Source organism: Phaenicophaeus curvirostris, chromosome 13 (genome assembly GCF_032191515.1).
Source record: "Phaenicophaeus curvirostris isolate KB17595 chromosome 13, BPBGC_Pcur_1.0, whole genome shotgun sequence".
Classification (NCBI taxonomy): Eukaryota; Metazoa; Chordata; class Aves; order Cuculiformes; family Cuculidae; genus Phaenicophaeus; species Phaenicophaeus curvirostris.
The window spans coordinates 11645432-11666325 of record NC_091404.1 but is presented as its reverse complement, the minus strand read 5'-3'; the positions used below and the strand labels follow the sequence as shown (position 1 = coordinate 11666325).

The window sequence follows — 20894 nt, the reverse complement described above, 5'->3', positions numbered from 1 at the left end:
CAATGGCTGTTACTATTTCAGCAGGCAAAGCCAAAGAACCAGGGGCTGATCCTCAGCAACATTTCTGGAAGTTCAGGTTCCTTTTTCTCATGGACTGTAGTGCACCCATAACACAGCAACCTTCAGGAAAAGTTGAGCATCTCTACTGAGCTGGGCTGGGCTTCCCTGGCCTGGAAAACCCTCCAACCCCACCAGAAGCTTCAGATCTTCCCTAGCTCCCCAGGAGGAGGCCACCAGGCCACTCTACCCTGTGGCATAGAGAGAACCTCACTAATCCACCTTTTTTTATCTCTGTGGCTGAAGGAAGAAGCTCAGCTTTTGCTGATCATGCTATTTCAGGCAACCACAGCACCCATGAGTGCTTGCAGCTGAGCTCCTCTTGTCCAGGCGCATCCATCCGCTTGCCAAAGTGCCATCACCTTTCCCACCCTCTCTCCTGCTCCCACCTCCCTGGGAAAAAAAAGAGAAAAAAAAAAATCCCCTTTGCAAGTCTGCAGGGGTTAATATTGTCAGCCATGACGTCAGGATTCCAATTTGCCCAGAGAGTCCCCCTCCCCATCCATGAACTCCCTCTCTCCTCCCCTCCTCTTGTGACTTTGCAATGAGCAGCAAAACTCCACAGGAGCTGCGGCAACAGCACTAGGGAGACATCCAGTCCTCCCTCAGCGAGCAGCTCTTTCCGCAGACAGGGATTTATTTATTTTCTACACATGCATATATGTATTTATTTATTTACTGGGTTGCATGTGTTTTTTCTCTTTTTTAACCCTTTCAGAAAATCCCAAACCTTCCAAGTGAGGAGCCTGAGATTTCCCTAAAATAACAGCACAGTGGGGTTGCGTTGCTTTCCCTTCTCCCTCAGAAAATAAAGAGGGAGGGGGGAGCAAGTAGGTAAAATCCAGAATAAAATCATATTGCTAGATAACTCACACCTCCCCCCTCACACACACATCCACACACATACTCTTTCTCCTCCTCCTCTTCTCTGAAGGTGGGTAGCAGGAGCCATGCAACATCTGCAGAACCGGATGGCAAAAAAGCAGGAGGAAAAATAATCCAAGTGGAGTGCTCAGGGGACACCGAGTTCTTTTTTCTTTTTTTTTTTTCCTTTTTTTTTAATTTTTTCTCCTTCTTCTGCGTACCTGTGAGATTCGATTTCACATTTTGCTGAGCCCATTTTGGGGCATTTTATTTTTCTTTCTCTTGGGATTTTCTCCATTGCCAGAGGATGTCTCTCGCTGAGAGGATGCTGAAAGGAAGAAGAAACGAATTCTTTGACTGGCACTGAAGGAGGGGGGGGATATTTTTCCCCCACATTTTTTAGGATTTTTTAATTATTCTTTTTCTCTAGGAAATCATTAACTGGGGGGGGGGTTGGTTTCTTTTTTCCCTCCCTCCCTTTTTTTGGAGGGGGATTTCAGAAGATCCATCCTTCTTTCCCCTCCCCTCCCAAGATTTTTTTTTCATCCTTCGTCTTTGTGGAAATGTGGACATTTCAGGCAGACAGATTGAGTGGAATTGTATCTGCTTTAGCAGCTCTTTGTCTCGCCTGCTGTGCGCAAAGGTAAGGATTGCGATCCCAGGCTGCGGGGACAGGGGGATTGATACAGGATTTGTTTGTTTTGCTTGGGGTTTTCTCCATTGATTTGTATGTGAGAAAGGGGAGGGGGTTCTTTCCCCAAATTGCTTCCCCTGCTGCCTGCTCTTGTTATTTCCCAGTCCGTGTTATTTTAGGGGGAGGAGGGATGCTCATACATGAGATGTGGAGCCAGCTATGCAGACGGAGCCCACCTCGCAGCCCACTTGCAGCGCGTCCCGCCTCCCCCCCCTCCCCGTATGAAACCTGGGGGAAAACGGCAAAATGAAGCATTTTGCTGGGGAACATGGTGTCCACAGGAGCTGATGGAGTGCATGGCACTGAGCTGTGGGGATACGCACCCTGGCACAGGGCTGTCCTGGCCATGCCTGCCTATGCACACACACGGTACACAAGCAGCCACGCTCATATCCAAGTGTGCTGTGCCTGTACCAAAGCCCCAGCTCTGCGGTGTACGGGAAGCAATGCCGACGTCTGTGCCTCCATGCAGATTTGTGGCATGCAACATAATCATCTGTGGGTGTGATCTGTTCAGATACATCCCTGCATGTGTGCATTCATCCACGCCTATTTGGGTGCACACAAGTGTATCACAACATACCTACAGAGCGCAGCATGCTTTACCTGCTCTGCATGTAGCCATGTAGATATCTGCACAGATACTCCGAGTACTCAAGCTGCAGCTGTTCCGGGTATATGCCTCAAGCATTCCGAGTGAGCTAAACAACCAGAGGTGCAGATACCCATCCAGCCTGGACAAGGTGTACAGAGCACACCTGTTTGCTCCGACACAGGCATCTATCCACTGCTTTCACACACAAGAGTAGTGCTGCCTCCTCCTCCTCCCCCTCCCTTCTCACACATGCGGACAGGTGGGTTTGTACCTCTGTGCTGACGGTGTGCATGAAGTCTGCTGGGAGGGAGCTGTGGCATTTCCTTGCTCAGCCATGCACGCTGAGAAATGCATTCCCAATGCACACATGCAGGTCCCCGCACAGGCTTACAGATCTGTATACACAAAGGTTTATGTTCCTGTAGTTATACACATGTATATACGCAGATTCATGCCCACCTTACCCATTTCATTCATGTATGGATCCACTGTGCATGAATACATATACAGGCATGCTTAGAGGCAGTGTCCAAGCAAATGTGTGAAAAGCAGTGACCACACCAAAAACCTTTGCTGAGATGTGTCCTTGCATGTGTGTTTATATCTGCTTATGCCCAGGACTGATATTCACCTGTAGTCTGCATGTACGTCTGTGGACACCTTGGAGACAAAACACTCTCCCATGTGCACATGCCTTCAGCTACTCCCACTCATCCCAGCCAGCAGCATGTATGTAGATGCTTGGCTGCAAGTGTACGTGTATATGCAGAGCACATGCACCCCCACAAAGAGTCAGGGATACAGTATTCAAAAATTCAGTTCACAGGCTGGATGTACGTGCTCCCTAAGCGGATGCAGACCCACATTTGCCAGGAATAGCTCTTACACGCAGCTGCTCATCCACAGCTGGGCAAAAGCATAACTTGCCTGTTCAGCAAGAGGGACGTGGCTTTTTGGATTAAAAAGAATACTGAGAGGCCAGAGACTTTGCCCTTAATTATGAGGCCAGTTTATGCCCTCACTTGGCCAACTTGTAGCTGATGAGGAGGAAAGAGCCCCAATAGCCCTCTTCCCACTGTATCCTTTTCTGCAGGGCCCTTGGCAGATTGCTTACTGTCTCTGCCTCGATTTTCTTACCTATATTAAGGAGGTAACACTGCTTCCTGAGTTTGTCCTGTGTGAAGCTTAACAAAAGTGTTTAAGGCCCTAGAGAAATGGATAATGTCTATATTATGACTATGGAAATCTATGATTATGAGAACCTATATACCTAGGAATAACTGCCTAGAGATGAACAAGTGCAGGTGCACACTATCAATCCACAAGCGTGTTGCAAAACCTCCCATACCTGCATAGAAATCCACAGGTGCAAGTGGACCTTGCAAGCCTAGACACAGTTTTGTGGAAATGTCCACCTGTGCACATCTCTTGGGCTTTTTTACAGTGAATAAAGCAATGCAAGGCAGAGCTGTATTCCTGTAAGATGCATGCTCAGGAATGCAGCTCAGACACTTGCTCCCCCCAGCACAAGTGCTGAACAGTTTGTCCATGCACCAAAGCTGGGCCTGGGAAGTGTTTTGTCTCGCATTTGCACAGCTCTGTTTGGTTGAGAAATCTCTGCACATCCATAGCCTGTGCATCCAGGGCCTTAACGCATGCCCAGACTCCCCAGTGGTCCCACATGCCTCCACCCACACCTATACAGAGTCTGGGCACCTGGGAACCCAGTTTCAGGCACCCACAAATGCCAGTTACTCTGCTCCTGGATAAAACCTGTCCACAGCCCAGTGTGTCGTCATAACACGATGCAGCAAGATCTGCACGAATAGTCACCTCCACACTGACTTGGATGTGGCCACACACATGCACCACATGTTTGTGCACATATCACAGCTGTACGCTTGAGCTCCAATGTTTTCATGTGTCTGCAGGAATTCCATACATCCTTCGTACAGTCAGGAGAGGATGCATGTCTCTGTGTGGGGAAGGTGTGTGTGCAGATACATGGATATGTCAGAATAAACCCCGGTGTCCAGTGAGGTATGGGGCTGGCTGGAAGAAGTGGTGCTGCGGTGCAGCTTTCCAGCTTGACTTGGATGGATGTGGGAGGCAGTGTTGACAGGGAGACATGCTGTTGTGGTGGGTGACTGCAAAGAGCAGCAGTTGTCACCGGCAGGGTCTCTATTCTCATGCAAAGCAGGGGATGAGGGTGGCACAGAGAGGCTGGGTTTTCAGGCAGAAAACCTAGATACCCTGCAGCACTGAATAGGTTCAATATTTTTAGCATCCTCTGCTTTCTGGTTTCCCACCTTGAGTTTTACTTTAGCTCTCTGGCTGTTATTAGAGGGAGCTCCCTTCTTGCTGAAACGTCAGGAGGAGCTGGCTCAGTGTTAGTGAGGACCACTGCCCCTCACGCTGTGTGTAAGTCAGAGGGCTGGGATAGAAAGGATCACTGCCCTGGCACACAGAGCAAAGGATGGACTCTTCTTCCCTGTCTATGTCTCTTGATTTGCATTGCTAAGAAGTCACAGTGATGCTGAGTGACAGAAGATGAATTTTCACATGCCAAAGATCAGCTGTATGTTGAGGCCACAGGACTAAAAGAGTGTTGTTTTTCCATTTACTTCAATAACGTGAAGAAATACCTGAGTGCAGTGAGAAGCAAGGGATGCACTGGGATGTGTGACAGTGCAGGGCACCTGCTGGGCAGGGACTTGTGTAGTGGGGACCTCAGTGTGTGATGAGTCTGTGCTGAGACCAGGAGCAAGTGCCCAGCGTGACAGAGAAAAGTGAGCAAACCCTGCAAGAGAGAGGCTGCAGCCATCCTATGCCTGCTTTGGTGGAACAGAAAGGATAATTTGTGCCTGCATATGTGTGTGTGTGCACCTACCTTTGGGCAGGGTACAGACAACCACCCTGAGTGTGCGGATTGGTGGCTGGGGAGAGGCTGTGTGCGGTGAGCAGTGCCCGTGTTGAGGGGGTTACAAGCCCAGCAGGACTGCTGGGGTGCAGGCACACACCAGGCAGGGATGCAGTGGGATGGGGATTGGAGTATTCAGGAGTTGTGGTGACCTGCAAAAGAGGAGCCAAAATACCTGCTGACAGCCCTGTGCCAACCCCAAGGACAGCTTAGGACCTCTGGCAGCCCTGAAGGGTTCGTGTGCAGGGCAAGGGGCAAGAGCTACATCAGAGACAGAAAATATGAGTGAAAAAGGACATGGGGAGCTGTGCCCATGGCTGGGGTGTGTGTAGCACATGCAGGCACTTTGGTGTCTTGGGGTTCAAGGGGTGCTCTCGTGGTGCTGCCCAGCCAGGATCTCCTTCCGTGAGGCTGGAAGCACATGGGTTGACGAGTACTTTCTTGTTCTGTCTTTCAGCCCATCCACTGGGAATATTTCTGTGGTGAAAGAAATTGTGGACAAACTGCTGAAGGGCTATGACGTCCGCCTCAGGCCTGACTTTGGAGGTATGGTGATGGCTGGTCGCGGGGAGCAGAGCAGGGGGGCCATTCTGTGTCTGTGCTGCTGACTTGGCTGTTCACAATATGCACTGACCTCACAAAATGCTCCCACTTGACTTCTCCCTCCTGCACTGTTTGCTAGCCCTGTCTTCTTCTTGCCTTCTCCCCCACATTTCTTTCTTGCCTCCTGATTTGCCTCCTCTCACCATCTTCTCTGCTACCATAACCAATTTCTGCAGACAGTTGGTGGGTTGTCCATGGTGGGATATTTCTGGGGACATTTTATTGGGACAAAGATGCTCTGCTTTTCCTCTGCTCCAGAGTTTCCTCCATGATGGCAATAGTCACCCTGTTCCACTTCTGTTCCCAGTGCCAGATTTCTTAGATCTTTTCCCTACAGAGACTTGGGGTGTCCATTGGCAAGGCTGTTGGTCGGTCTGCTAGGCTGCCACCTCAGCAGCAATATGGAATAAAATATTCTGTGGGGAACTGGTGGCCTCGCTGCTTATTCAGTAGGAGATGGGAGGATCTGGAATTCTTCTCTTGTGTCCTGTGAGCAAAAAGGAGAACGGGAAGAGGCTCCACTTTGTCATCCTGGTGGAGCTGAAACATGAAATAATCCTTGGGTATCGTTGTACTCCAGAGTACAGTTGAGGTCCATTTATTGGAGAGGAGCAGACAGTAGAGAACCACAGCTGACCACATGGGGAGGGCGTTTGGAGGACTTCTGGCTACAGCCTGCCAAGCTTGGCTGTTCCCAGTCTTTTCTGGGCAATTTCCTCCTCATGGGGACATGGGTAGTATTGGGGGATTTTCAGCCTGCAATAGCACAGGAACCGCATCAAAATGTCCTTCTCCGGATGACTGCTGGGAAGCAGATTCATGTTTGTGTTCTCAAGGGGGAGAGATGCCAGGGTCAAGTCCATTGTGATACAAAGGAAGAGTTTTCTCCCAAAGGGCTTGATACAGAGTTCCTTGAAGCTGGGGGTGGGGGAATCCCCACTGATTTCATCAGGTTTCGAAGTCATCTCAGTGCATTCCAGTTTCCCTTGAACGAACCCATCTCTCCCTGAAAACTCTGGTTTACCAACACCTCACCCAAACCTTCCCTCATCCACGCACCACCACTTGCCCCTTGGCTGAGACTGCCTGTCCTTCCTGTGCTCATCATCCTCACAGCCCTCGCTACTGTGCTGTCCCCCAGGGTGTAGTAGGGGCTTTCAGGTGGCAACACCAAGTGCTATTGGGCCCTGGCCTCTCAAAAGACCGTGGAATGGGGGAGATGCTCATCCCTCTGTAGTGCACAGGGCACTTCAGTGAAGTGGGGAATGCTCTGGGGAGGCTTGCAAGCACTCTGCAAAGAGACAGGGGAACCCCCTCTCCCTTCTCTCCTTTGAACATGGGATTTGAGTTAGTCTCTGCCTATGAAACATGAAATGTCCCTATTAGCTGACCAGCCCCAATTACAGGAATTGGTGCAGTCACATTTTATCAGGGTAAGAACTGCAGATATGACATAAAAACATCTTGTAAGCTGTTGAGATGATTATGATACAGTAAAACAGTAGGTGATCTGGCTCCATGGAGGCAGAGAGCAGAAGGGCGCAGTGGGAGCTATGGGGCTGGCAGTCCAGCTGCCCAGATCCGTTTCACAAACTATGTACTCTGATGCCAGGTCCACGGGGCATCCACTCGCCAAAATACACCCCCTTCTCCTGGCCAGGACATGGACCACCTCTCCCTTCATGCTGGGCAAGGCACTCGGGGCTTGGTGCAGGCGGTGCTGCTGACCCTGCCAGATCTGTGCAGTACACGGGCAGGGCTTGGAAGGCACTGCGTCCTTCCTGACTGTAAAATGGATGGGTTTGGGCAACCATTGCATTTCATTTGATTTTACTCTGAATTCCCGAAGTGCAAACTGCATTTTTCCCTCACTCAAGCTGAGAAAAAGAGAGAACATGATAACCTTCTTTCCTGCACTCATCTTAATGTTGCCTTTCACCCTTTCTTGTCCTTCCCTCTGCTCGTAAGTGCAAAGTCCCAGCTGGCAGCTCCAGTTTTGGTGCCTTTCTACTTAGTGTACAGAGATGCCCTAACTCTTAGTATGTCTGGCCCTCTCCCCCTAAGGATAAGATTATCTAGACAAAATTTCCCCTGCAGCATTTTACAGATGAGGCAAGGGTGGGCTGAGAGGTGAGTCTGAAAGCTGGAGAGCATTAGCATTACAAGCCCAGGAGAAAGAGGTAGAAGTTTCTTTGCCTCAGTGCTGTCCCCAGAGCTCACCGATTCTCTGAGATTTTGGGCCAAATCCATTCCAGGAGAAATTCAACAGGAATACACTAGGCTGCATCAAACCCTTTGTGGCTTCTAGTTTATTCACAGCCCTGCTGTGGAGAGGATGAAGTTCCGCCAGTATATTGGGTGCAGCTGGAAAAGGCAAACTTTAGGCAAAGCCTTGGAAACTGTGGGTATGTAGACCTGCTGTCTCTCAGGGACACCTGGGACTGGACTGAACACCCGTCCAAGTGCCCTGAGGACTGGGCTGTTCTCCAGCATGATGCCCCCACAGCCCCCGCTTAGACCATCCTGCCCTCCAGCTGGGCAAGATGGGTATAAATCATCTCTCCTGGGAGAGGTGATGACTCTCCACCCACTTATGTCCTCGCCTAAGGAAGATCAGTTGGAGTGTGCTGCAAATAGCTGAGACAGCATCTTGAAGGGGTAACGGGTCCTGCATCTACCTAAGAGGAACAGCATGGGACTGCCTTGGTGCTGGCGAGCAGTAACCAAGGGGCCTGACTGGACAGGCAGCTGCCTGCAGGACAGTGGACAGGACTAAAGCAAAGCAGCTACTCTCAGTTTCCTGTGAACCAGGCTGAGCTGCTCCAGAGACCACATCTACAAGCCAGAGCTCTTGGCCTTCTGCAGCTCAGGAATGAGGGCATTGGTGGCAGGAAGATCAGACCAGCTAGTGCTGGGTACCTTGGAGGCGCAGGCAGAGAAAGGTCCTTCCCAAATGGATTCCCATGTAAGAAATGCTACCCTCAAAAGCAATAAACGAGGCTGCCTTCCCTTCCTCCCTTCTCTGCTCTTTCCTTGCTTGCTTTCCCCATCACTCTCTTCTGTAGGAGCATTATTTCCTTCTTGGCATCCTCCCCCTGCATCAGTGCCTAGTGGCAATCACCCCTGCACCTCAGCTCTTCAGGCAGGTACCACCTCCACATCCTGAGACTTCTCCTTCACACACTCACTGAGGAGGGAGCTGGGGACCGTTGTGTGTAGAGGCACTGGAAGAATCTTTTTCCATGTACCATTTGTGCTTCTTGCTGTGGTGAGGAAGACTATGCCTGTCAACCTTTCTAAGAGAGACAGTGTTTCCATGGCACAGCAGCCCCAGGCTTCACTCCTCATCCCAGCAACCCTACTGTCCCCGGGATATGGAGCTTCGGTGGCTCCAAATGCAACTCGCAGCTCCCCAGCCCTCTTTTTTTTTTGAGAGAGAGAAAGAGAACTCCGACTAATGCCAAAAGGAGGACAGGCCTGCTGGGGATTGCAGTTCACTTTTTAATTTTGAGATGCCTCGTTAGCTCTGGGCCGAGCTGAGTGGCTGAGAAGCATCAGCCACTTGCTCTCCTCCCCTCTCCCCCTCCCCTTTGAAAACCCATTAGGCCGATGAGCAGGTCGGCTCTCTAGGGTGATGCAGTGGCAATGAGTGCGACTTGCTCATCTGGGGAGCTGGGCTGAAAGGAGGGACACGTGGGAGAAAGGGAAAAGCTGGAGCCTTGTGAGGGTGGTGGAAAAATCTGGGAGTAACTCCTTCAGGAACCCCACATGGCTCCGTAGAGGCAGTCCAAGAGAGTCAGGCACCAGGTGAGGTGGAGTGGAGGGGCTGGTGTTGAAGGGCCAGCAGGTACATCAGTCTTTGGGATACAGGTGATAAAACCTTCCAGCCTGGAGCCCTGGGCAGTCCTTTCTTACTCCTCAGCCACAGTCCCTCAAGCCCTAGAGAAGCACACTGGGTTGGAAGGGTAGGACATGCAGGGACCACAAAGCCCAGTTCTCATGGGCTCTCAACAAGGAGATGACCTGGAACTCAAGGGCAGGGCGACATTGCAAAGCAGGTCTGAGAGGTTTGGCCAGGATTGAAATGGGGATCTGGAACAGCCTTGGAGGAGGGATCTGCAGGGTGGAGGAAGATCTATCCAGGGCTCTTGGCTTGCTGAAGACGGAGATCTCTGTCCTTATACAGCAAGATCAGCAATGATGCAGGGCAAGGTCTTTCGGCAGGGTATGCTGGGGAGCACGCTCATCTCTGGGGGAGCAGGGTAGTATATCTCACAGGGAGATCAGATCACAGGTGGGTGTCATCCAGCTGTCTCTGGTCTGGGGGGCGGACAGAATGCGGAGCAATGTTTGGTGGGTATGTTGCAAGCCAGACCACAGTAAAGCAAGCAGAGTGCTCCTGATTTAGGACTGGATGGGCAGGGGTTGCTGCAGATCAGGTCTGGGAAGCATTGCAGGGCCACAGGTCAGGGAGAGAGGGAGCTTTCAGAGCAGCACCCTGGTTCTTGTAAGTGCTTTTAGGCACTTGCTTTCAGAAGCATTAGTTCCATAGGGGAGGTAGATAGAAAAAAAAAAAAAAAAGAAAGAAAAAAAGAAAGCAAATGAAGACTATATTGCCCCAGGGTAGAGAAGGCAATGAAGGAATGGCAGGAGGATTCTACTTGAGCTCAGTGACTCAGCTGCTGTCTGTTGGTGCAACATTTTCAGCCCAAAACTTTGCAAGAGTTTCAAGCAAATGGCTCTGCTTCCCAAGAGTGGATGGAAAACCATTGACCTTATCGTTTCCCACTATCATTTACAGATCTTGTTAGCCAAAAGCAAAGTGGGGTCAATTTCTATTCCTTGCACCCAGCCCACCTAGAGTGCAAGGCTCCTACCGTTTCTCCTGGGTGGTGTACATACTGTTTGAAAATGCCTGGTGAAAAAGAAATGACCAGAAAGCCCTAAGTAAATTCTATATTTCCATACTTACCGTACCCCATTTTTATTCAAGCTTCCCTAAGCAGAATTAGCACTTAGGGCATCTTAGTTTGAAATGAGCCTGAGTCCTCCTCCTCATGTACTCTGCGGCATGGACTTGGCTTCCCAGCTTTTATCATCCTTGCCCAGTCTCGCCCCTCTCCTCTGACACCCAAACCCCTCCTTCGCTGCTAAATCTTGGCATCCCTCCTTTCTCTCCTCTGCCCATCCTGCCTTCAGCCCCTCTGTGCTCCATCACACCTGCCTGTCCCCACATCCTGCTTGTTCCCCAGTATTTCTTCTTCAAAGGCCACTCCAAATTCAGTGGACCTGGTGACGAACCCCTCAGCCCTTCCCTGCCTAACAGCATCACTTGAAACCTAGAATTGTAAAAATAAATGATTGCTGATGCATAAAGTGTTGCAGTGAAGCATCATCTGTAGTTCAGGGCTCCAAAACCAGCGGGGTTGGCAGGCTGAGCGGCTGTGTTGGCTGGTGTGAATGCGGCAGCAGGCGGAGTGGGGCCCGAGCCCTGGCCCACCAGCCCTACCTAACTGGGAAACATGCTCTTAGTGGTCCTGTACTGGAAGGAATGGGAATTTGGTTTCCTGTGTAAAGCCTGGTGATACTGCACATTGCTAAGGCTTGCTGAAAATGTTCCTGTTTTCCACTGCGTATATGGTTCAGCCACAGTGGTTGTGTTTTTCTCATGCAGCCAGCTTGCTTTGACGTCCTGAAGGGGAGGGGGGAAATTTTAGGCAAAATGATTCAGAAATTTCTGAGAACAAGCTGAGGGACATACGTGTTAGGTTTTTTTCCTCTCCTAAAGCGTTCAGAGGGTGAAACTGGCAGCACCTCCTGCTGGGCTGGCCCAGGAGCACATGTAGCAGGCAGGTGCCCAGCGCCGCCAGTGACCTGGCTGACATAAGTGCTCTGGCCTCACCACATTCAGTGCTGGTGCATCATCCCAGAGTAGTGATGCTGCTGCAGAAGAACCAGAGTGTGGGGCCAGGAAGGGGACAGCCCTGCCTCAGGGCAGGCGCTGCACATGGGCTGCCTGCCCCAGGGCAGTAGGAGCTGTAAACTTGCCTTTCTAGGGCTTAGCCCTTCGCTCTTCAGCTCACTTCCCCTCCGCTTCTGTGGCAAAGATGTTTAAATCTCAGAACAGCCAGATTCAATTTCCACTGCACTTCTGAGACACCTTGAGCCAATGCTTTTGCATGCTTTGGGGCAGGGAACTGAGGCTCAGCTGGAAGTCATTCTGCCCTCCAGGATCATCTCCTTGACTGTCTGCAGGAGAAATTGCCCAAAGCTAGACATAGAGCTACCCTGAAATGCTGCACTTCACAGAGCCTTACTACAGTGGGAAATACCACCCTTTCTTCCCTACATCCAGGCAGAGGAGAGGAACAGCTCTGGGTTTGAAAGCAGACGGGTGAATATGGATCAGAGAGGAGGAAATGAGTAAACTGAGGAAGGAGCAGCAGACACTGCCTCAAGAAGTCTGTAAACCCCAGTGTCACCTGGGGGCAAAGAAAAGGTGAATGTGCCAATAGGGCTGCCAGTAGTCCCACTTTGCTTTCTGGGAAAAGGATGTTAAGAAAAGAATGGGTTTGGTCAGTAAAATTGGCACCAGCTGTGCAGCGCCCACTTCCTCCCCCATTAACGTGACTTCTGGCTCCAGACCATGGGTCACATCCTCTCTAGGGCTAATCCAGAAGGAAGATGACAACCTCCTGCTGTTGTGTCTTACTTCATTAACTGAAGTGGCAGGAAATGAAAGGATCCAGTCCTTCTTGGGACATATGTGGATGTTAACACATTGCCACATGATGGAATTTCTATTTTTTTCACTTTGCTCTTTTGATAGGAAATACATGCTGTGAAAAGGACTTTGAGGCTGTAAAGTCAGACACTCAGGACTTCAGAAAACCAGAACTGGGGTTGCTCCCTGGATCTGTATTTGGTCCCCTTCTGAGGGTGCATCAGGAGGCAAGGTTTGATGGTGGCTTCCTCCCGAACACCTCTGCAGAACACACAAGTGTCATTTACACATGGAGTTGATCTTTCTTGTTCCCTTCATTTAAGAGAGGGACAGGCTGGTAACATGCCAGAGGTGGTCATGGCAGGCAATTAGGACAGTTTGAGTGAGATGCATGTCTGGTACAAAGCCTGGGACTGAGCAGGCAAAGATAATCTTGGACTCGTGTTTTCTTGAATGCTCTGTATTCAGGCTGGCTCATAGCATAGAATTAGTTGTTTTTATAACTGTTGTCAAGCACACCAGTACAGCATGAACATGTTCACACCTACCCTCCAAGGAGTCAAAAGTATCCCCTGCTGTGGGGTGGCCAGGCAAAACACCGGATTTTCCAGAATACTTAGCAGCATTGTAGTCAGCACACTGCATGTTCAGCTCTTATTGATTTCAGCCACAGCTGTGAGTGCTCTGCCACAGTGCCCCAAGAGACAGACACACAGAGTTCACGAAAACCTGTGAGGTTTAGGTGACTTGCGTAGGAAGGAGCACGTAGGAGCCCCTGTGACACATCCAGTTCTGGAGAACAGGACTCAGCTACACAAACATTTCCTTTCCTTTCCTGGAGGCCTCCCCCTCACTCACTGCATGGCTATCAGCTTCTTCAGCAAATCATGCAGGGACCCCACTGTCAGCACTATCCTCTGGTATATAATCCTGCATCTTCCTCAGAGCAAAGCCATCCTCTATCAAACAAGGAAAAAGAATGAACAAGAATCCTGTGGACTTTTTAATTAAAAACTGGCTCTGTAACATCCATTCTGTGGGCATCCTTCCACCTAGCTTTCATTTTGTTTTCTCATGCATTTTCTTTTAGTTCAGTAATATTTTAGAACATTAGACCATTCCCTTCCTCCGGTGTGTGGTAGAGATTATAAACTTATTGCTGCATGTTGAACATATTTGTGTCTTCATCTGTGGCCCCACAAAGTCCTTGTTATCCTCCTTCAGAGACAGGAAGGTCTAACACAAAGCTGTGGAGGGAGCTTTGGGTGGTGTGATGAATACAACAAATGAAGGTGAGTTCCTCTGAGTCTCAGCCCACAGTTAAACTGGACTTAGGTTTCTGATCATTCTCTATGTGTCTGCCCTAGAGCTGTGCTTTTGGCAGTACCAAACATTGTTTTCTGGATTTGTTATCTGGTAGAGGACATGAAGTCTTGCTGTCATCCATTAAGCCACTATGCTTTCACAGGAACTAGAGATGATGTTGATTGTCATGTCTTTGCCAAATCCCATGTAGGATAATTTCATCTAGTTGCCCTTCTCTTTCCTTTTCACCTTTGGTTGGTGCAGTCTTCCCTTGCAACTCCACTTGGCCCCTGACACAGCTATTTTCTGGGGCTGCTGGAGCTAATCCACAGTAGTGCAACATGGCTAATAAGAGGTAGCACACCACGGCTAGTGAGGGGCTCTGAGATGTCTCTGTAAAAGAAAGTCACCATCATCATTTTAACAAAGCATTTATTCCATGAATTTTGCCTCTTCTTAGGCATAGATCATTTACAACCAAACACAATAGATTTGAATTATAGATTAGTAGAAAAATTCCAATGCTTCTTAATTAATTATCTGATTAAAAATGGATTGTTGTTTATAGCCAGTCTGGACGATGCTCGTCATCTCACCTAGATCCATCTTCCTCCTTGACTAACATCTACATAACACTCACTATTTCTGAGACTATTCCTGCTGGTAAACTTGCCTTTAAGGGACTGTCACTGAAAGCAAAATGTAAAAAGAGTGCAAAACCCATTAGTACAAGTCCTTTTGATTACTCAAAATATATTCCCACAGCCCTAGAGCTGTTCATCAGAGCAGCTTTACATATCTGCATTGTTCATTTCCTAAGACTCCCAATATCCCAGTTAGGCAGAAAAATGTTTTTAACCCACATAGCATGAAATATAAAAGGCAAGGGATATGCTGCAGTTTTACTGCTACATGAAAGACTGTGTGCATGTTACTTCTCTCACCTATGTCTGAATCAAAGAAAAAAGTTGGAGGCTACTAAAGTGTCAGGCTGAAGTGATGTAATGTGGTTCTTCAGCAGTAGTGACAGCATTTGGTGTGGAAGACTGTAAGATCCATTCTTGCCGATAGCCCCTGGTGGAGTTTGTTAAGTGTCTATTTTTATCTTGATATTTTATGTGAAATATCATGCACTTGTTAAAACATGACTAGAAATGTGGACAAGACAAATGGTGTGCTTAATGATGGCATAGAATCCATTAAAGGAATTCATATCACATATGTGTGAAAGAGAAATGTTGGACAGTGGAGCCCAAAGGCATGAACATATCTGTCAAATAAACAGGTATTCTGGAGATCCAGTGATTTAACCCGTTCCCATTCAATGGAAAGCGACAGAGCTCTTCTCAGTCATCCCTTCTTCCCAGGCTGGAGGAGGGCTGCTATTTCCTTTGAGCAGGGTATGAATTTCAGGCTGGTTTGGAGAACGCTGATCATGGGTTCCTACAGGCTATTCTTCTGGGTTTGGCATTTATTCTTGGTTCTGTGTCAGAGCTGAAAGCTCTTTTTCTTCTCTGATCTTTTCCCTCTCCCCTTCCTGCTTCTCCTGCTCTTTGCAGTCCTACAGGAGGAGTGCTTTTAAGTAATTGTGCACTTATAGATGTTTGTGCTTGTGACGGGGGTGAGCCTCAGCCAAACCTAGCATGGCTTGAATTTCCTTCCCCAGACCTCAGAACCTCTTACTTCAAGTCTGAGATGGCTCTGAGTACAGATATAGTTAGAAAAGAACCTCTGTAAAAATTACATCTTGTTGTTCCATATTTATTCTCCCTCAGTGGTTTCCATGTCAAATTTGCTCAGTTTACCAGTCAAAACAAGATATTTCTACCTGCCAGCTCAGCCTGGGCTCTGGAAATCAAGCTGTGCTCTCTCTACTCTGGACATCATCACCAGCCAAAAAGGATTCTCAAATCAGGGCTGAGCTGGATGTGATTTTGATTATGCACAAATATAATTTGTTCTCAGGTAGTATTACGGGCTCTGTGTGACAGATAGCAGCAAGGCTTCTGTGCTGTACAAATATTGACTAACAAATCTTCGCAACCGCTTGTGGGATGATGGGCCACTGTTAGGCCCATATTACACCAAAAGGGGACAACTTATTGGGGGTGACACAGAAAACCTACGGCAATGCAAGGAATAGCACTGGGATGTTCTGCTTCCTGCTATTGTTTATGCGTGAGAACAGACCTAGGCACCTTGAGCACTCTGTTCCATTGCTTGATCACCACACCATGACTTTTCCTTCAGCTGCAGTAGCCTGTGAAATCTCCAAAGGCGACAGGCAGTTGGGCCCACTTCTTTCTGTAGAGGTAGAGATATAGCCATGGAAAAGGTGCTCACGTGCAATGGGCGTTTTGTTCACAAATGGTTCCCCTGCTGGTGGGTGGAGCAGGAGGGCATTCCCCACTGTGCTTTTCAGAAAAACTGAGCTTTTGAAAATTTGATCATTGGCTGAATATTTCAAAATTGTAATGGCAGATAGTATATTCACTGTGTGTAATCCTGTCACGTAGCAGAAAAAGTGGGAAAAGAGTCCTGGCTATTGCACTAGTTTCAACCTTCTCTCTTGTGCTTCTGTAATGAATCTCACAATAGGCTGTCATCAAGAAGGGACACCAGAGCCTTCCTTGTCCTAGTGTGAGACTCTGCTTTCTGAGCCTACAAGGTCATTTCAGCCACTAAAGGCTGTGGTAGGCTTTTATCTACTATGCAGACCAACCCCTCCCAAGAGCAATGACCCAGTATGCTTTACACGGTTCCTACGACAGTTCATCATGCCGTGCTTGCATTTAGGACCAACGCCCATCAGTCAGCTGAGAAGTGAGAACACCAAACTGCCCCTTCCTCTTCCAAAGGTTGTAATGGCAGCTGTGCTGCAGGACCAGGACAGGTTTTCTGATCTGGAAGTATTTCCATATACATCTCCTCAAATATCAGGCAGATTACTGGCGTTCTTCTTGCTGTTCTTTTGCACATTGATCACAGTGAGAAAATCCACCTGCAGCCTTCTTTCTTTAAGGAGCTTTGCACTGGTGAGACCAAAGCAGATAACTCATCCAAGCTGGGGAAAACTTGTGCCATGGGAAAGGCCAGGTTGGGGGGCAATTCAGAAGGGAATGAATAAAGAAGGCAGCTCCCCATTGCAGGTGGCAAAGCTCTGGGTGTAACATCAGAGGCTGTCACACCAAGAGGCCACACAGGATGTAGATGGGAGCTTACTGGTAGGATATTGTCACCTGAAGAAGAAAATCTCCTCCAGCTGGGGAGAAGTTCTGCAGGGAAGCCCAATATGCTGTCTTCTGGGGAAGGGTCTCAGCTTGGTAGGAAATTTTTGGAAGTGAGGGAGAGGGTAGGCTATGAGCTGGATTTTTCTTATCCTCCTTTCATAGCAAAAATAGAACATTCATCATAAGTTCCCCTACATGTTTTTCTTCCCTATTGCACTCTAGCTCCTTGCTAGTATTTGAAGCCAGAGAAAAAAAATTGATGAGTACTCAAGTTAATAATGCGTGATTATTATGTTGATGAATTGCTGGAGATTATATATGTAAAAGCTCTGCAAGATTCGCTCATCCATGCATCCTGAGTGAAAGCAACTATTTTGGTGAACAAAAGGCAGTTAGTTCTATCTCTTAATAAGAGGCGCTGGGGTAAAATGTAACCTGGTAACTTTTGCCCCTGCTGAATTTCCAGGACACTTTTGCAAACTGATCATTACTGAAATGATGGAAACACCAAAACAGGGGTCAGTCTTTCAAATGTGACCAATTTACAAATTTGAATTCTTCTTCCCTAAAAAACTCTTGTAATTCCCAGTCATCACTGATTTTTGCTAGATTTCCTCTGTCTTGATACTGTGGAGAAAAAGCAGAACCTGAACAATGCACACCCAAGAGACTCAGAAACTGGGAGATGAAAACATAGAATCCCAAGTATAACATTTGGAAAGGGGCAGCCTTGTTTGTGTGTGTTCTTTGTTTCTCATGATTTCTAACTCAGACTCATTATTTCAACGTTGAATGTCATTGTATTTTCAGGCCTGACTCCCTCCTTTTTTTCAATATCTGCACTGTAAATTGTCATGACTGTCACTTAGCATAAGCCTTGGGCATCATGCAACGGCAAAACTCTGCCCCTGAGCACCATGTAGAGTAAGGAAAAGACTGGATATGCGTTACAGGGAGGCAGTGTTGGGAGGCATCTGAAATCAGTGTTAACAAAAGCCCTAATATCAGGCTCCTTTGTGAAGGATAAGGTGGGCACCAGGCAAGGGCTATATGTCCACAAAGGACTTGACAGAATTTCAGGAAAAGAGTAATCTTCTCTCCCTTCTCTCCCAAAGAGTTAACTTTGCCCTATGTTGCGAGGCAATGAACCATGTCCAGTACCATCAAAAAATTGTCTCATGGAGATGTGGGAAAGGGGCTGCAGCACAGTTGTCCTTTGCTGCTAAGTGGTTATCCCAGCCCTGATTTCAATACCTGTACAAGTCCAGTGTGTCCTGACCTGTTCATCTTGTTTCTTTTCTTTTTTCCCTGCATGCTGTGTGTGACCAACTGGATTCAATCCAGGAATTAGATACTGTGGTATCCTTTAAAGACAAGAGTCTGTAAACAGTGATGAGGAAGTGTGACTAACTCATTAAAAATTGAAAAGGGGGGAAATACCGTCTTATTGTCACTTTGATAAAAATGACAAGTCCAGATATTTTGTTGTTGTTACAAATACTTCCAAGACACAGTAATGGATTTTATGTGAACGGAGAAGCTTCTGTTAACCCATTTAAATTAATTTAGTTCGGCTCATTTTCAGCTAAGGGGATTAGATGGCTCAGGATTTGGTAATGTGCGAGAGTGTTTTCCCAGACAGGTCACATACTCAAGTATAGGCCAGGTCTACAGTTGTTTGGGGAATGAACTTCCAGTGCACGAAGAGAGAGGCTCCTCCACAGAGTAGATGTTTATGGATAATATGGGTAATGTGCTAGAAAAGCCCAGAGCTGAGAAGGTGGGTCAGGACCTTTGTGCCCTGAGTTAGCAGATGAGAAGTGAGATAGACTGATAGGCACAATAGGAAAAATTTCAGCTGCTGCCAGCTGATGTGCAGGAAAAATTGTTAAATGCCCTCACCTGTGTGCCACCCTGGCAGCCTCACCTGAGCAAGACAGAGGATCCTGTGGGAACCTAGGCAGTCAGATCTTGTTTTCAGTCCCCAGCCATCACTGATAGGATGAGGTGGGTTGGGATCACTCATATATAACACCACCCCTGGGAGAGGGAGCTGTTTGGCTATGGGTAGGATGATGGTGCTGTGGCTTTCCTATGTAGTTTGATGCTCTTTTATTTCCTGGGCTGCTGTGGGGGTTACCAGCCCCAAGAATTCAGCCCTAATCCTATTTAAAAATCTATTAGCATTTGTGGGCCTTGTAGTACCAGATCTACCCTTCTGTGCTGTAAAGAGGATTTTCCAGGCTGTGAAGGAACCCTAAGAGTGGGTCTGCTCTGAGACTAACCTGGTGAGCTGGAGATGAAGCAGGAGGGTCAGCTGCCTGTGCTGGTGCTTGTGGTGAGTGTGCTTGGTGGAAAGCTGTAAAGATGTGAATAAATACCCTGCTCCCTTTTGCACATTTATCTACAGAGTTTAAAATACTTAACATCTGTTTGCAAACCTTTCTGAAGATCTGCCTTAAAAAGCAGAGTAACAGGTGGAGGGCTAGGAAATGAGGAGCAATAGGGTACCAAAGGCTTTTGAGCCTGCCCAACCTGGGGAGAGTGGTGGCTCTGGGAGTGCAGAGAAGTGTTCAGGCTGACTGATAAGATAATATTCTGAGTAATCAGTGACTTTTCTTAATGCTGAAAGCCCTGTGTGTGTACAGGTGCTTTGTTGAACTGAGTCCACCAGTAGTATAGATGCTGTAAGGCTTGGTGTCTACTGTTTTGTTCCATTTTTTAAACTTGTAGATTTCAAATCTTGTTTTTATTCAGCTTGGGTAGCTGTCTAACAGCATCTTTTAAAATCAACCTTGATTTAGCTTCCTTTGTAATCCTTCAATACCTCTGGGACAACCTTTATACTGTTTTTGCAGCCAGTTGATTGTTCTCTCTCACTTTCACATTTCCATGGAATATTTGCAGTATCCCACTCTAATACCTACTAAATCCATTAAAAATACCCATGAGACAGATTAGGTAATCCATTGTGCCTCACAGATTGTGCTCCTTAGCTCTCTGCTTCCTCTAAAACCGTCCCAGAATGAGTGCTACATCTGTACTGGGAAAGCATTGTTCCTCCAAAAAGATCCCTCAGCACTGGCTCACAAGCAGGCACAGCTTGCTTGCGAAAATCCTCTTTATCTATTTAGATCTAAAAGTACAGCTTCATTTGACAATATGCTGGAAATGTGGCTGCTGTTATCAAGGTTAACCTGTGTGTTTGCAAAGAGCATCACAGGATAGCAGTAGTTGAGTGGTTGGTTCTGCAAGTGCTATGTCTCTTGACTTCTTGTTGAAGAATTGGCCTCATTGCTTGCTTGGAGAAAATCCTGTCTCTTCCTGAAGCTCTTGATTTGTTCAGTGTTTGGACATGCACAGGTCTTCTCAAGAGCTATGCTATGGTTGTACCCTCCATTAGATGTACCTTCAAATCTGTCTGCAGTCCTTAAAATCACCATCTTGGTGAGAGCTTGTTCTAACTTTTAATTTCTCTTTATATCCCTAGTATTCTCCTTTCTTAAATGAATAGTGCAAGCTCAGCTGACTGACTGGATCAGGTGAAAACCCAGCCTGCCAGAAGAACAGAATGGTACAACCAGGAAATCCTCATTAGCCTCCTTGCACAGGGTATTGCTGTTTGGTCTGATGGGGATGGATGAGAAGCCTAGTGAGTTTAGGCACAATCTTGTTCTGTGCACAAGCTCGGTGCCTTAAAGTGCCAAGCACTCCCTAAAGAAATATGGCAAAAAGCAGGAAACTTGTCAGGCAGAAGACACTTCTTTCTTCTTGGAGACCAGCTGCAATCTCCATGAGGATCTGTCGTGGCAGATACACCACCTGCCCCTGCAGAACAATGAATCCATGGAAAAGTAGCAGGCATTGACGTTCCTAGGTATTCTGGTGACTGGGGCCCTGTC

General features: G+C 47.8%; 1 protein-coding gene across 2 annotated transcripts in view; it reads left to right on the top strand.

The window, feature by feature from the left end:
• The first annotated feature begins 601 nt into the window (after positions 1 to 601).
• The window catches only part of LOC138726010 (gamma-aminobutyric acid receptor subunit beta-4), a 70723-nt gene continuing 50430 nt past the window's right edge, over positions 602 to 20894 (top strand). For both annotated transcript variants that reach the window (XM_069867362.1, XM_069867361.1), the window contains exons 1-2: positions 602 to 1564; positions 5588 to 5676. In XM_069867362.1, the coding sequence (XP_069723463.1) occupies positions 1485 to 1564; positions 5588 to 5676 (169 nt within the window). In that variant the 5' untranslated portion in view covers positions 602 to 1484. The remainder of the gene's footprint in view (positions 1565 to 5587; positions 5677 to 20894) is intronic.